We start from the raw sequence: 17010 nt of genomic DNA, 5'->3' as shown, positions 1-17010 counted from the left end.
GTATCCGTTAGGAGTCGGAACTCCTAACTCAGACTGGGCGTTTCGGACCGTTCTGACCGCCCTGGACCGGTTAGACCGGGGTGCAGGTCTTCCGGGAGGCATAACTCCCTCATCCGGACTCCAAATTGGACGTTCTATATATGCATTTCGATTGTCTCGACGAGATCTACGCAATGGTGCAGTACAATTTGCAATTTGACAAACTTGTCTAGACCGGTCTGACCGGTTCATATGAGAGGTCTAACCGGTCTATCCAGATTGCCCAGAAAACCTTAGTCGTGCCAATTTTGGGTGTCAACAGTATGTACCTGCAGGCAACAAGGGCAGGGAGAGATGTCGTACCAGCCCATCCCTACCACAACATCCTTCTTGGGGTGCCTCTTGCAACATTATTGATGTCACAAACATAAATTCAAAGAAATCTCCTAAGCGAAGGCAGCATGGAAATTGGTTTGTCTACCCAAAGGGGTCTGGGAGGTTTGGACCTTAGACTTCACAATGATGCACTCCTCCTCAAAAGCTTGCATAAATTCTTCAACAAAGAGAATTTACCTTGGGTCAACCTGGTATGGAAGAACTATTTATAAAAATGGCAAGCTGCTATCAGCAACAAAAAAAAGGATCATTCTGGTGGCGCGATCTGTTGAAATTGATAGATTCTTATAAAGGTATGGCATTGCAAAACCTCTATCTCGCAGCTCAGTATATTTTTGGAATGATGTGTGGAATGGAACACTCCCAAAGTCCATTTGCTATGAATAAAAGTCTCTCTCTACATAAGGCTAAATCATTGGGACCACACAGTTTCACAGAATCTTTCACATCCCTCTTTCTGATGAGGCTTTTGTACAGTATGAGGAATTCCAGAATATAATCTCCAATTTGCCTTCAAGTGATGGAAAAGACAGGTGGGAATACATTTGGGGAACAGGATACTTCTCCTGCTCTAAGGCCTACAAGCATTTGAAAGGACATGGAAATTCACCCTGCTTTCAGGTGGCTATGGAAGTCAGCTTGTCAACTGAAACACAAAATCTTCTTTTTTGGCTATTGATGCAAGACAAATTGAGCACAATAGAAATCTTAAGAAGAAGAATTACAGTCCTAGAAGATTATGGATGTGCTATTTGTCGAACAGGTTTAGAGGAGACTGTTGAACATCTCTTCTTGAAATGCCCCTTTTCAATATAGTGTTGGGCTTCACTAAATCTAAACAGCCCAATAAACTTCGAGCATCTACAAATTCTGGAGGTTTTTAGGACAAGGCTACAGGTTCCTTTCTTCATAGAGGTTATCATATTAATGTGATACTAGAGCATATGGGGATCTCTTAATGCCCTCATCTTTGATTCAGAGGCAGAAAACCATTCAAGATGTACAAGAGAGTTTCAAATTCCATTTTTCTTTGGTTATTCATAGAACAGAGTCAAAGCATTATCAGGCCATGCACTACCGGATTTCTCTTCTTTGCCGAGTGCCCAAGGCACTCGGCAAAGACTATTATGCACTCGGCAAAAGCTTCTGCCCTCTGCCGCTCAGCCTCTGCCGCTACCTTGCACGTAGGCGAACATGGCATCATACCTCTGCCGCTCAGCCTCTGCCCTCTGCCGCTCAGCTTCCATCATCCTCTCCCACTCCTACAGCCACATCAGCCGCTTCTCCTTCAACGTCGCCTCGATCTCCTTCTGCCTCCTCCTCTCTTCCTCCATCTGGGCCTATAAGATTGCACCCAAGTATTATAATGGAAAAGCAAAGCTAAGGAAAAATCAACAAAAGATAAATGAAACAGAAATAACCTGGAGTGCTTGCATGGTGGCCACTGAAGTCTCGGGCCGTGGGCGTATGGGCGGTGTCGAGTCGGTGGTCCTTGCCCGAAGCTAGGAGAGAGTGGGCATACTGGCCGTGTCCACTACGCTGTCGGCAAGCCAGTACCGGCCGTGCTTCTTCCCTCCTCCCGCCCTCATGATGGCTTCTCCAGAAAGGGGCGCGGTGGCCGGATCCCATGTGTCCCTGTGGAGCGCCTTTCCCATCGAGGTGTAGTCATGGATGCGGGTGTGGACGCTGGGGTTGCTGTAGGCCTCGGGAGGATCCGTCTGGCTGAAGGAGACGTCAGACGTCGCCTTGCCCTTATGAGCCATAGCGTATGCCATGAACTCGTTGCAATGCTGGCCTTCATGTGACACCGACTGCGAAGAAAACAGCAAGATGATTAGTAAGCATGCAAAATTTACCGTTATAAAGAATAAAGAAGTGAATTCACGTACCCAAACCTCCTAGTACTCGGGAAGGCTATGGCTGCCTTGATGGTGTGCCGGTCCCGGCATCATCATGTGCCGCCCCCGACATAAGTTGTGCCTCTCGGACCATTCCTTGCTGATCGACTTGTCCACCATCATAGCCCAGCACGGGCCCTTGCCGGCGCACCAGTTAGGAGGCACCTACACGTAATCAAGTGTATGACATATTGGAAGATCAAATTCCCGAGAAATGAGTAGAGATATTCCTCATTTACCATCAAGTATTGCTCCCGTGTGAGGAACATGTACCTTGCGTCTTCTTTCTTCACCTTCCTTTTTTCGTGGTCGGCGCAGTATTGGATGACGGCCTGAATATGCGCCTCGTAGTGCATGTCCTTCACCAGTTTGTAACAGGCTTTGTTAGCCACTTGATTAGCTCTATTCTCGTATCCTGCCTCGCACCTATAGAAATCCTGCATATAGACCCGATTCTTGCACTCATTATTCTAGGAATTTCAAATGAATGCGATGTATTGACCCATGCAGCGCGAGGATGACTTACCCACAGCTCCCCCACCACCCGCCTCGCCTTGGTTCCGAAATTTCTCCCTTCCCGATCTTCCGTATCTGGGATGGCCATATAGTGGTCCCACGTGTAGGCCGGCTCCAACATCCCGGAATGCTGCACAAGCCCAGGGAAGTGCTCCTTGCACAGAAGACCGAGGATGCCATTGGGCTTCCGTTTGTGGTCACCTCCCGACACGAGAACCCAATTCCTGCAAAAGTGTATGAGATAAAATATTAGTTTCTATTGTGATTTTCAACATATCAAATGAAAACGAAGTGATCAACTACTGAAAGTACTTACTGAGGCCCTGCAGGTCGAATCATCGGGCCGTTTCGCTAGAGGTATCGGCCGCGGCGGGAGTTGTGACGATCCTCGCAACCACACCTCCCTCGTACCCCCTGCCTCCCCCTCCTCCTCCTCCTCCTCCTCCTCCCTGCTGCTGCACGTGCTCCTCCTCCCTCTCCTCCTCCTCTAAAGGGGTAGGTGTCCTCTCCCTCATCCTCCCACTACCTCCTCCTCCACCACCCCCTCTCCCTCCTCCTCCTCCACCTCTCCCTCTCCCTCTCCCTCTACCTCTACCTCTCCTCTACCTCCACCACGGCTCCCGGACCCCTCAGGTGCATCGGAGCCCTCAGGTGCCTCTCGCCGTCCACCTTTTGCCTTGTACAAGGAGAGGATAAGGCTGAACTTGCCACCGCCTAGCATCTTCTTTCAATTACCTGCAATCAAGAAGAGTGAACGAATCAGCAAAGTTAAACAATCCGTACATACAAAAAGATAACTAAAATATAACATTAGTATTAAATAGTGTGGATCGTACTTGTATTAGAAATAGTCATCATAATCGGGATTAGCTGGATCATAATCCTCATCATCACTATCAGCTGCATCGACAGCTCCAGCATCATCCGAAGGAGGAATGTCGTCTTCACTATCTCTGCCTAGACGTAATCGCTCAAGTAATTCTAAATCCCTAACATTTTCAACCTCATCTCCAGCGTCACCGTCAACAACCCTTTCATTGTCTACTTCCATTCCGATCACGTCGGTTAAGTCTATCTCAAAACTTCCTTCTAGTCCATCTTCTTGAAAGAACTCTGTCTCATTGTTATAATCTTCACTGTTTGGAAGAGGTAGTTTGTCATGTGGTGATACCTTGTACACAACATCCCAACCCTGAAGACGTTTGTCGGTTTGGCACGGGTATGGGAGGTAATAAACCTGCATGGCCGTTGAGCCATAATGTAGACATCACGGCCTGGTAACTTTGAATCATGTCGAATTTCGACTAGGCCAACATTACGGGTATGTCTCGTTACTTTCGAATCAAACCAATGGCATTTGAATACGACAGGACTCAGTGGTACAGAACCAAGAAACTTGAGTTCATATATTTCTTCAACTCTTCTATAATACTCGACCCCGTCTTGGCCTGGCGTAAAAACTCCGGTATTAGTGGTTCTTCGGTTGGGCCGACTTTGCTTGTATGTCATTGTGTGGAAGCGATATCCATTCACGTCCTAAACGTTAAATGACCCGACCCTGTAACCAACACCATCGGCAACCTATCTTAGCTCAGCACTCATAGATGAATCGGTTTGGCCCTACGAGTGCAAGAAGCATAGTTCATCATATTATTCAAACAAAGGAATGAAATCGAGCTATAAATTGGCCCTACTAGGCATGAAGTGCGGCACCCATCATCATCGGCGGTGCAGGGTCTGTAATAACGACACCTTTCGTGAAGCTCTTAATGTCTTGTCTAAACGGATGGTCAGCAGGGAGGAATTATTGATGTTTATCGAACGACGAATACTTGCCCCTCTTCCTCAACCAAATGAACTGCAGAGCTGCCTTGCATGTTGGGCATGGGAACCTCCCGTGAGTACACCAGCCGCAGAATATCCCATACACCGGGAGGTCATGCAGGGAGTAGTGGTACCAGACATACATTTTGAAGTTTGTCTTTGTTGCTCGGTCGTAGGTCCGCATCCCTTCCTCCCATGCCTTGACCAAATCATCGATCAGAGGCTCCATGTAAACACTCATTTTATTCCCCGGGTGCTCAGGAATAATCAACGACACAATATGATATGTTGTTGAAAGAGGACGCCGGGGGGGGGGAGATTCAGGGGGATAACGAACACAGGCCAACATGAGTACGGAGCGGCCACCATTCCATAAGGATTGAACCTATCTGTTGCCAGCGCCACACGTACATTACGAGTCTCTTCAACTTTATCATGGTGAATCCCATCAAAATGGGTCCATGATTCACCATCGGATGGGTGCACCATATTCTCAGGGTTGTATCGAACACCTTTTTTATGCCATGTCATCTGTTTCGCGGACTCCTCGGTCATGTATAGCCGTTGGATCCTCGGTATGAACAGAAGGTAGCTTACGATTTTCACGGGGATCATGAGCTGCCTCTTAGGCTGACCATCGCCATGGTCCACCTCCAGGAATCTAGAGGCTTTGCACTTTGGACAATAAGCATCATACTCGTGCTCTTTCCTAAATAAGATACATCCATTCGGGCAAGAATGGATCTGCTCATATGGCATCTTAAGTGCACAAAGGATTTTCTGTGCCTGATACATGGTCTTTGGCAGAATGTGACCTTCTGGAAGCATGCTGCCGACAACGGTCAACATACTATCGAAGGTGTCTCGACTCATGTTATACTGAGACTTCAAGGCCATTAAGTGTCCAATGTCGTCCAGCTGAGAAACCTTTGTTTGCCCGTGAAGGGGTTTCTGTGCTGCCTCCAACATCTCGTAATACGCCTTTGCGGTTGCCTCTGGCTCCTCCTCCTGCTGTGCTTCACCTAACCGTGCCTCATGATAGTCATCTAGCATGTCTCCTACCCCACCATCAGCATCACACTCATCGATGCGTTGCCTCACGACCTCGTTCCTCATACGATGGGCTTCACCATGCAGGGTCCATCGAGTATAGTCTGGCATAAATCCATGCTTGCACAGATGTTGGCCCATGACCACCTTTGTTTTCCGTTTCTTGTTTCCACAACTGTTGTAGGGATACCACATGACACTCGCTCCTTTGGCCTGGGCCCATGCCCTTTCCAAGAAATCGTTGGTCTTCTCAATCCATTCATCGGTCATGCCAGCCTGACTTGGCCGACCCGTGTACATCCACTCACGGTCATCCATCCTCTAACACAACAGCAAGTACTATCAAAACCAAATGCATCTACACGATGTTCCTAAACTCTAATAGGTGAAGATAGGTCCTAATCCCACTCGAGGATGCGTAGATGGGGTGACTTTCCATGGTCTACTCCTATCCGAGATAGAATTTCGGCAGCACCTCCCGCTGTTCTCCAAATACACGTCCTTGCATGGAGATTGTGTATCCGGAGAACAACGGGGAGATGGTGCCGAAACTCTGCCTCAAGTCGGAGCAGACCATGGAAAGTCACCCCATCTATGCATCCTCGGGCTGTCCAAAGTTCGTGGACAATTTGAAATAGATACGGCCAAAGATATGCAGAGATCTACATATTTCCAACCGTATCTCTTTCGAACGGGAGACATCTAACCAGGTTACGTGACCTAGAACAGAAAACTTTTAGAGGGTTTATGTATATCTCACCTTGCTGTCCTGCAAACTGGCGGCTCAAGGATGGTGCAACAGGTAGCCCCTACCTCCTGCAAAATCACCAACCGTCGAGTAATATTTATAAGTAAGGCAATTAAGTTGATTTCCTCCATATTGTAAATCACATTAGCAATATAATGGAAATATAGCAACATTAGCAATCATGTTGGTTCTATTCTCGCTGAACTTCACATCATTCTACATAATACTTCTAAGTGATGAAATGCAATGACATGAAAATTGTATTAGTAGTCTTCTGAACTTATATCATTGCTCCCTAGACATTCTTGAAGTCAACACTAGTAAATTATGAGATACATTCTTGAAGTCAACACTACTAAATTATATCCAAATTACTATTGGAGAAATTGTTAGAAAGTATGAAAAATTTCCTTTTATTTGCATTGCAAAGGTACCCTGATAACATGGAACATAGATAGGATGTTTTATATATAATTGTTATGATTCATGACATGGTGACAGATATACATGACAACTATGGTCAGACACGACAGATAATTGGTCATCAAAAGGGGATGAAATAATTATTATACAAGTATCTCTGAATTTTATGATATAGCATCATCATATTGATTTTCATATCATATACAAAGCTCTGCAATAGATATATATACATGATTGTTGGGTCAAGCAGTCTAAAACATGACATGCTAGTCTACTCAAAATGCATTTTTCTAGTCAAAATACTATATACATGCATGTAAAAAAAGAAAAAGACTTACCAGGGGGCAGGCGGGCAAGGGGGCTTGGGCAGCGCGCGGGCGGGCAGGGGGCTGGCCGGCGCGCAGGCGGAGAGGGAGGCCGGGCGGCTCGCGGGCGGGGGGTGGGGGGGGGCTCGGGCGGGGGGCGACTGCGTGTGGGTGGGGGTTGGGGCGGTGGCGCGCGGCCGGGGAGGGGGGCCGGGCAGCGGCGCGCGGCCGGGGAGGGGGGCTCGGCGGTGCACGGGCGGGGAGGGGGGCGCGCAAGTGGGGGTGGGATATGAGTGAAGTGGCGACTGGAGGAAGAAGAGGGCCCAGAGCCGGTTAAAAACGTAAATTCGCCGAGTGCTTAGTCCTGGCACTCGGCAAAGTACGTGTTTGCCGAGTGCCAGATCAGACACTTGGCAAAGTACGGCATTTTGCCGAGTGCTTAGTCATGGCACTCGGCAAAGTACGTATTTGCCGAGTGCCAGATCGAGACACTCGGCAAAGTATGAGGCTGACAGGTAGGGCCACCGTGAATGGAAAAATTACAAACGAATGGAAAAAATAATTTTAGGACCACAAACGATTTTAAATGAAAAAGTCTTGAATACCAAAGTTGCCTGAATCGTCAAGATATAAAACTTGTATTTTGGTCATTTTGTCATTTGCAAAAGTTTGAACAATTCAATTTTTGAATTTCAAAACCTGACAAGTACAAGCAATATTTTGTAACACTAAATGGTTTCAATTGAAAAAGTCGTGAATACCAAAGTTGCATAACTCATCAAGATCTATAACTTTTATTTAGGTTATTTTGTCATTTAAGAAACTAGCAGCACACATTGTTCATCAATCTTAGAATCACTCACAGACTTTCAGAAACTATACCAGAGACTTGTCAAAATATAACTACATATTATTATCACTATTGCAAATAACAAAATGACCCAAATAAAAGTTTTAGATCTCGACGGTTCATGCGACTTTGGTATTCATGACTTTTTCATTTGAAACTATTTAGTATTCAAAAACTCTTGATTAGGCTTGTAAGTTCTTGCAATTCAAAATTTGAATTGTTCAAACATTTTCAAATAACAAAATAACCCAAATAAATTTTTTATATCTCGAGGATTCTTACAACTTTATTATTCATGACTTTTTCAGTTGACACCATTTACTATAAAAAAACATTGATTGTGCTTGTCATTTTCTGAATTTGAAAATTTGAATCATTCAAACTTTGTCAAATGTGAAGATTTTTAAGCAATACCAGTAAGGTACACAAGAAACCTTAGCTGGTCTCATTTGAACTTCGATCTTTTCAAGTTTCGAAGTTCGGCAGTTGCTAATGAACGCTGCATGCGTATGGCACGTGCGCACTTTGCCGAGTGCCTGGGGTGAGACACTCGGCAAAACTCACCTTTGCCGACTGCCTGGGGTGTGGCACTCGGCAAATCCCTGTTTTGCTGAGTATCTAAGAGCCGACGCTCGGCAAAGTCCTAACAGCCGGCGTCAGTCGCTAACGGATGCCGCACGCGCCTGGCACATGCGCACTTTGCCGAGTGCCTGGAGTGAGGCGTTAGGCAAAAGTCCCTTTTGCCGAGCGCCATCTGGATGGCACTCGGCAAATCCGTTTTGTGCCGAGTGTGTCTGCTTTGCCGAGTTCCTCAGATCAGGCACTCGGCAAAGCCTCCGTTTGCCGAGTGCCCGTGTGTTGACGCTCGGCAAAGCGTCGGGCACACGGCAAACATAGCATTTCCGGTAGTGATGAAAGCTTGGCTAGAATCTTATGTGACTTAGGCCTGGCTTGTAACTAACTTTTTTATTCTTGTTAATATATCTAGTAGGGGATCCACCCCTTCTATTTAATAAAAAAAACTTACTGTAGCCAGGGGCGGAGGACTCGGTATGGCGAGGTGTGGCGCTCGCCATACCTTGATTTGACCACGAATGGGTGCAATAGCTCATAGCTACTGCCATCTTATGCTCCTATGCTTCTGATCTGAGCTTAGAGGAAGGAAGAAGACGCCATGTTTTGATTTCGCCATACCTCAATTCGATTTCGTCCTCCGCCACTGACTGTAGCTAAGAGAAATGCAAAAGGACTAAAGGAGTGAAACCGAGAGGGCACCGTGCGCATTCAATGGGTCCATATTTATTCTGCAATCTTAGCTAAAATTAGTGACGTAGAACAAAACTATACGGCTAAATTATGATCACTTTGATGATGACAGAGTCTCATCTGATGCATGACGATGCACTTATTATATTGTGATATATATGTAACTTTATTAAACAGAGTGATGCGAGTTCGCCATTGGGAAGGTGTTACTTGAGAAGCACAGGCCGACAAGGTGGTCATCTTCGGCTGCTTCAACGAACGCCAACAAGCTCAGCTGCTACCTCGGGTGGAAGTGTGCAACACTGGCAGGGTCATCAAGAACATCGAGATCGCCAAGCCACCCTCCACCTCCTCCTCCCACAGTCGAGCCCAGGTGAAAGCTAATATGCTCGCTGTAACCTTACCCGTATCAGGTCCCCGTCTTATTTTCTTTATCTTTTCTTCTAATCGTGTCAGATTTTTCTACCATATTTTATATCAAATGATCATTTGAATAGCAGTGCTGAGTAATTTATAAACAGATATAAGGATATTTGGGTTAACTTAAAAAAGTGTTTGTTCTAATTAGTCACTGTTTCCTGATGTAACCTAAGGTTCAAAAAATCAAGAATAATGCAAAAGTGGTGGTTGGGAGCATATTGAGATGCTCGCTTTGTTCCATCCTTCAAAGTGGTGGTTGGGAGCATCTTGAGATGCTCGCTTTGTTCCATCCTTCCTAGTCCCCCTACTGTACGATTTTTTTTTCGTAAACGTGTCTTAGCGCGTATTTCATTAAGAGGTAAAGAGTTACAGCGATGCAACTACGAGGCAACCCTAGTAGCACAGTGTTATAAATCTGCCAAGAAGGTGGCAAACGACCGAGAGTGCGCTAAAGCAACAAGAGAGAAAAGAAAACTACCTAACCTAACAAACCTAGCCGAACGACCAAAACATCTCAACCTGTAAAAAGGATGCAACGTGACCATGGTAGAACAACGATGGCAAAGCATCCATCTAAAACATTCGAGTCGGTGGCCAAGCATCCACCAGAGAAGAGACGACAACGGCAAAACTTCCACCGAGATGGTGATGGCAAAGCATCCGTCAGAGAAGCATACAAAGTATCCACTAGAGAAAATGGAGCGACATACATGGTCAAGGTGCGCACATGAAGAATTGACAGAGGTAGATGACGACCTCAAACCAACCGAGAAAACACCGGCAGCGACCTCGCCAAAGACGCGCGAATGGAGGATGGTGACCAACGATATGAAAATGTAGTCTAGGACTTCGGCACAACAATACATACTTACCATTCGTATCTTGTTTTCTATCAGGCAGGATAGAAAGTGTTTCTTTGATTTGGAGATCGAGCACTAGCTTTCAGTAAAAAGAATGATGTAATGGTGAGGTTTGGATAGAAATCCTTACGTCCCCAAAACGATTTCCGAACCAGTGCACGCCAGCAATACACTTCTGCCTTGCTACAAAACTCTGGAAAGAGACCTTTCCGTATTCAAATTGAAATCCTGCAACCATGGTATGTAAAATCATGTGATAGAGAAAAAGCAAGAAAACTGTCCTGTACAGCTCTAGTCCTTTTCACATCCCATCATGTAGATTTCACAACCCATTTCCAAAGTATCAACGCTGTTGAAATGTGAAACGAACATGGCACCATTTATGCCATTTCGAGTGATTTTGGTGATCGAATGACAACGCAATCAATGGGACTAATATGATTGTTAAGATGACCATTCTCAGGCTTTTAGGGTCAAGTAATGACAAAGAGAAGATAGGCGTAGCAAGGCCCGAAGGGCCGCCCCTACGGGGGTTCCCCCATGGTATTTTGGTGCAGAAGGGAATCGAAGCCAAGTCAGCCTATAGGCACCGGATGAACTGATTGTTCAAAAAGGGACATCGGTGCATTGGACGTACTGTGTTCCAGAGACGATGCAAGTCGCGCAAGAGTCAAGTCTTCAGCACCGGTTGAACCGGTGAAGCATCGGTGCATACCATCAGTGTAATGACGTCAGCAGAAGAGTTGAGTGCTGTGAGTGACCGGTTTAACCGACGGCTAAGCATCGGTTCAACCGGTGGTCACTGTGTCAGCTGTCAGGAGTTCAACGGCTACTTCGGGTCTTAGAGTGACCAGATGAACCGACGCTACCCCAGGCAGAGGCATCGGTTCATCCGATGATACGCAGTTCTCTGCTGACCGTTGGAGCAACGGCTACAAGACTTGGTGGCCTATATATACGCCTCACCTCGGCCATTTGAAGCTAGCTGGAGTTGCTAAACATCCCACACACACCAAAGAACATCTCCAAGCCATACAAGAGCATCAAGATCATATACTTAGCTTTTGGCACTAGCTTGTAAAGTGTGAGTGCTAGAATAGCTCTTAGTGGGTGAGATTGCAAGGCTTTGAGCCTTTGTGCTGTGGTTCTCTAGTGAACCAAACAAGAGCTTGGTGCGCCGGCCTCCTTGGAGCTGCGAAGCTCACCGGCAACGTCATCGACCCTCCGACTTGGTGTGGAGCGGAGACGACATCTTTGTGCGGAGAACGTAGAGACCCCCATCTTTTGTGGAGAAGCTCCTTAGTGGAACCCGGGGCCAAGGTGACCGTGATTGTGTTCACGGAAAAGACTTGGTGGCCGAGTAGCAATACTCTTAGTGAGTGCTACAACAACGTGGATGTATGTGTGCCTTTGTGGCTAACCGAACCACGGGATAAACACCCGCGTCAAGAGTTTGCTATCTCCTATCCCGCTCTTTAAACTTCCGCATTTAATACTTGCAACATTTGTGCCTTTACTTTTATAGAGTAGTTTCTTGTTTGGAAAGGCTATAGGGTGCATAACTCTTTTGGGATAGGGGTTTCACACTAGAACAACCTAATTGCACATCTAGATAGTTTGAATTAGTTTAAGTTTTGTGCAAACTAGTTGGAGCCATAGGTCAAGTTTTTTATTAGTACCTAATTCACCCCCTCCCCCTCTTAGGTTAGAGCACCCTATCACTTTCAAAATGCGATCCAATGGATCAAACTCAAGGCCAGCATTATTGCCTTTTGGCAGGCTCAGCTTATCCAGCCATAAGAATACACAAGGCTCACACTACATGCTCCATTCTATTCTTCCTCTCATTCCCCTGCAAACTCCTCTCTTGCCCATTGGCAACATTGAGGTTTGAAAGGTGAGCTTAATCCTTCTCTTTCCCTTCAATAGTTTCGTACTCGTTGTACTAATCATCGCATAGATCGACATTGGCTTTAGTTTCAATATATAGTTCCATAAGTGTTTGGGGTGATGTTTGTTTGATGTATAATCAGCCTTAGTTGAGTTTCTCTTCCTCGCGAATGTATCATGTCTGGTGTCAAACTCTCATCCGTTTAATGGCAAAGTTCAGGTAGCGAGCCTTGTCCTACTGTGCAGAGGTTCCTTGCAAAAAGTTTCTGAAGCAATTAGTTTGCTATCTGTTAATCAGCTTGAACTTTTAGAATTAAGGCAATCTCAAAACGAACCACAAATTTTGTTAGAAGTTGTAAAGTGGCCACGCATGATTGATAAGAAATTCATATTTGCACACGTTCTCACAACGTAATCAAGATTGTTTCCCTACAAATGTTTGTTTAATTTGTAGATGACAATCTTGGTTATCTCCGTGGACCTGCAATGCTGCCGCTGCCGAGCCAAGATCACCAGGGTCCTGGACTGCCTCAAAGGTACATTTACTATGCAGCAGGAAAGCTTCCATGAGGCGAGGGTAGAATCCAAACTTTTTGTTTTGTTTGGAACAGAAAACTATACAGATTTAATCCTGAAACTGCAACAATCTTTTTTTCGCGAACGTACCTGAGCACGTATTTCATTAAAAGGGAAACTGCAACAATCTGAAATCAGAAAAGTTCTGACCAGCACCATGTAGGCATGTGCAAGGGAAATTTTACAGAATAACCGTGCAGTGAATTAACCTTAACCATGGTTAATTACGAGTGCAGCTAGTAGAAAGTAGATTACAAAGCTTGACTATATTCTGGTCATGTGCTGCTGCTGAGGATTTCTGCATTGAGAAGGTGGAGTTCGAGGACAAGCTGAACAAGGTGATTGTACGCGGCAAGTTCAGCGGCGAGAAGCTCTCCAAGAAGATCTGCTACAAGGCCGACAGGATCGTCAAAGATATCACCATCGATCGTCGAGGTCTGGCCGCCGCCCAAGCCGGAGGAGCCTAAGCCAAAGCCGCCGGAGGATAAACCGAAGCCGCCGGAGGAGAAGCCGAAACCGCCGGAGGAGAAGCCGAAGCCGCCGCCGCTGCCGCCCAAACCGGAAGTGAAGGTGGTGCCGTACACGTACCCGTACCCGGTGCCGTACCCCCAGAGCTGGGCGTGCGCGTACCCACCTCCGCGGCCGTGGTGCCCGTGCCCGCCGCACCAGGCGTGCCACTGCTCCAAGCCGCCGCCGCCGCCCCCTCGGCCGCCGCCGTGCTCGTGCTCCAAGGATGACGGATGCAGCTGCGGCGGCGATAAGCCAAGGCCGCCGTGCCACCATTGCGGCGGGAGGCCGCCATGGCCGCCGTGCAGCTGCGGTGCCAGACCGCCGATCTGCTGGACGCCGCCGCCGCCGGGGACCTGCCCGCCGTGGTGGTGCGACATGGTCACCGAGGAGAACCCGGGGTGCTCCATCATGTGACAAGATGGTTCCTAGCTTTTATTACTGCAGGTTGCTGTTACTGTGCCTGCTGCCATCAGCACTTTCCTCTGCCCGGGCTTCGATTTAATTTCCTCCGCTGATGGGCCACCTTGGAAATCACAATAATCCGACACTAGTCGGTGCCATTCGTGTTCGTTGTGTGAAGCTTAATTTTGTGCTTGGTCTGGTCCTCGTCGTCGCCTTGTGTCATTTGGGTTGTTGTGCAGTGTATGTGTGTCATCATGCCTTGAACTTCGTCTCCATTTTTTTTCTTGAAAAAATTGTAACACTGATGTATTCATTCCATGTTATATGTTCGTCACTGTATGAGTTCCATTCTTGCTGTGATCGATGCAAACTTGTACCACTCGGCTGCTCGCAACTTTGCAACAGCCTTGCAGCTGATGAACTCTGAAAAGTTCCTGGCTCTACATACTGAATGCAGTTTTTTGGTTTCATGATGAACAAATCATCTGAAAGTACCTGGCTCTACCACCGAATGCAGTTTTTTTGTTTGATGGTATGAAACAAATCATCTGAAAGTTCTGAATGCAGTTTTCTTGGTTTGGTGATATGAACAAATCACAGGTCAACGTCGAAGACAAAAACGTGTGGAATTAAGTAGGCTTTGGGTATATGTGGTTTCTGATCGGATGGATGGATAATGGTTTAGGTGGTTTAGGCCGCATGCGCAGCAACAAGCCAACGTAAAGAAGGCCCGCAGAAGATAGGGCATGGCTAGTTTACGGTCGACCGTACGGGAAGACTCCGTACGATCGATTTTCCGACAGCGATTTTTTTTTCTGTTTTTAGAAATTTTTTTGTCATTTTCTGAGAAAAAAAATTCAAATATTTTTTTATGAGACAGATAATTTTTCAAGTTAAAATTGTTGGGTAGAAAAAATTTCAAGAAACAAATTGATGAGACAAAAAAAAAATTACGAGAAAAAATTTGACAGAGAGAAATTTATCAAAGAGAAGAAACAAAAAATGTACATCCAAATTAAAAAACTCGGGTAACATTTTTTCTAAAAATTTTTGTATGAAAAAAAAGAAAAAATTAAAAAAATGGATCGGGGCGGGAGGCGGTGCTGGTGGCGAGCGCCGCCGCACCTGCCGGCACACCGCGCCTCCCGCCGCGCCCCGCCGCCGCTCGCGCCGCTCGCCGGGGAGCGCCGCCGCCGCTCGTGGGGGAGCCGCGCCTGGATCTAGAAGGAGAAATCCAAAAAAAGGAGATAGAGGGAGGAAGAGAGCAGGTGAGGAGGAGGGGGAATCACAGGAGTGGGGTATGCGGTGGGGAGAGGAGATATGTGAGCACAGTAGGGCCCACCATGTGTTTTGGTGGGAAAAAATTGACCGGGAGAAAGGAAAGTTACGGTCAACTTGAAAATCAGCATCGGGCAGAAGATACCCGAAGTTCAAGGGCAGGGCGGGTGGTCCTATACAGTACAAGGGCAATATAGTACTTCTGGGACGTGTGACCTCCCCCCATCAGAATAATGCAATGAAATTCAGAAACTTATTAGGCCTTTTTTGTTATGAATATGGGAATTTAATTAACATATATCTTTTGTGAACCAGCATACAAATTCTGCAAAGTTTCTGTCAAGATTATCTCATATTAAATGGTTCTTAGTAAGCTATATATGTGGTGCACCATTCTTGTTCATATGGACAATATTATATTTGGAAAATCATAAATCATTTCCTTGGGAAAAAAACATCCTCTATTTTTTCCAACAAGTGAAGTTTTGTGAATTTCCAAGGTTTTTCATGGAGAGGATGCAAGACTTTGAAAAATATTTTCGGACTCTACATAAGTAAGATACACACAATAAAAAAGAAGCAAAATAGTTTACGTGCCGATTAGACCACCACCATAAACACAACAAAAAAGTTTTATGTGACTGCGTGTAAGAGCTTCTTGGCTAGATATGCTAACAGATGAGATGTATGTCACTACAAAACCAATAAAGCTGGCTTCCACAGAATAATCCAAGTACGAAGCTAGTGGATAGCCAATAACACAATAACCTATAAAGTATAAAACATATCATTTTTGCATAGCCATATTGACCAACAATTAATAGCAGCTGCTCCTGGTAAGACTAGCTGTTTCAGATCGTTTTCTGTAGTAGTGGCGGGAGCAAAACGGAATTTAAAAAACCAAGTGTTTGATTTTTTTTTACCAATATATGACCTGCTTGTAATTTGAGAAAAAAATAAAACGAGGTCATTAAATAGCACACCTCAATCTACTTGTAAAAGACAGAAGAACACCATGGAGAGCAATAAAAATTGTAAATTTGTTAACTAGACTCAACATGGAGAGGAGACGAGGACTACAGTTTAGACAACACAGCGAGGTGTGGATTAACTTGGATTAGGCAACTGAAGGGAAAAAAAATTCACGTGATGTTATTAATTAGGCCTCATGTTGTTTGTTCCCTCCAAAATGTGCAAGACAGGAGGTGTCTCCTACCAACTTTTCTAAGTGATCCAAACAATCTTCATAGGAGATGTTGTTTTGTATTGGAATAATGTACAAGATTCTACACCACCCTATGCTTTGAAATGTTCCCCTAGGACCACCACCTATCTATAATAATCCATGTGCTTTACATGAAAGTAGTAGCTCTCTCATATGAATACAATGGAAATGGGAGATAGAGAGAGATGACCAGCTATACCTACTCCACTCCACAGCGAGTCGATCAGTGGGGGCAGCGCGATGGGCAACGAAGAAGCTAAGGCCGCCACCCAGCTGCGACTGCCCGCCCCACAAAGCAAGGATTAATCGTCGAGCCGCACGCCCTCTGTCAGCTTGAAACGCTTGCTAATCAAACGTTGATGTCGTTAGCTAGCTAGCATTAGCATCCCGGTCGTTGTTAGTATGTTTCTGGACGGATCGATACATACGCGATCGTTTTCCTTCTCGTTTTTGGCTGGATCTACTAGTGTCGATGGGAGCAGGCCACCAACTGCTCCAGCCCCAGCAGCCAAGCAGCCGCGTGCTGGGATCGACGCCGACCGGCTGACAGGTCGCCCAAGCTATAGGCAGCATGCCAGTATATGCCTGGACCTG

The 17010-nt window shown here is 46.0% G+C and overlaps 1 protein-coding gene across 1 annotated transcript; it reads right to left on the bottom strand.

The window, feature by feature from the left end:
• Positions 1–13276: 13276 nt before the first annotated feature.
• Positions 13277–13918, bottom strand: LOC120681086 (glycine-rich cell wall structural protein 2-like). Its single transcript, XM_039962629.1, has one exon. The coding sequence runs from the start codon at positions 13916–13918 to the stop codon at positions 13277–13279; it is 642 nt and encodes a 213-aa protein (XP_039818563.1).
• Positions 13919–17010: the final 3092 nt, after the last annotated feature.

The sequence above is a fragment of the Panicum virgatum genome, chromosome 7N (assembly GCF_016808335.1).
Source record: "Panicum virgatum strain AP13 chromosome 7N, P.virgatum_v5, whole genome shotgun sequence".
Taxonomy (NCBI): domain Eukaryota; kingdom Viridiplantae; phylum Streptophyta; class Magnoliopsida; order Poales; family Poaceae; genus Panicum; species Panicum virgatum.
This window is presented reverse-complemented; position numbering and strand designations above follow the sequence as displayed.